The sequence below is a fragment of the Pygoscelis adeliae genome, unplaced genomic scaffold (assembly GCF_000699105.1).
Source record: "Pygoscelis adeliae isolate BGI_AS28 unplaced genomic scaffold, ASM69910v1 Scaffold239, whole genome shotgun sequence".
Classification (NCBI taxonomy): domain Eukaryota; kingdom Metazoa; phylum Chordata; class Aves; order Sphenisciformes; family Spheniscidae; genus Pygoscelis; species Pygoscelis adeliae.
In genome coordinates, this window is record NW_008825537.1 from 326,942 (window position 1) to 327,290 (window position 349).

Sequence of the window (349 nt, forward strand, 5' to 3'; positions counted from 1 at the left end):
CCGCAGCCCCAGGTGCCGCAGCGTCCCCGCAGCACTGCCCCACGTCACGGGCCCGCAGTACGTAATCCCAGTCGGGGCCACCTCCCTTCTCCTCTTTCTGCCCATTGATCCGCAGCAGTGCCCTTCGTCCACGTCCCTGCGTGCGGGGTGGATCCCGCAGGGGCAGAGCTCCCCCAGACCATGGCCCCATGTCCCCCCCTCTCCGCAGGGCCCTAGGGAAGGGGAGCACCCAGGGCCGCCGGGTGGCAGCGGGGTGCAGGAGGGCAGGACCGTACCTGGTGACCTGTGTCCGGGTGTTGAAGTCGAGGGACCTCATGGAGCGCAGCACCTCGATGCACCCCATATACTG

At 69.1% G+C, this 349-nt stretch overlaps 1 protein-coding gene across 1 annotated transcript in view; it reads right to left on the minus strand.

Moving 5' to 3' along the window:
• Window positions 1–343, minus strand: part of SHC2 (SHC (Src homology 2 domain containing) transforming protein 2) — a 3,784-nt gene extending 3,441 nt beyond the window's left edge. The window contains 1 exon segment of the mRNA XM_009331828.1: window positions 251–343. Coding sequence (XP_009330103.1) covers window positions 251–343 — 93 coding nt within the window.
• Window positions 344–349: the final 6 nt, after the last annotated feature.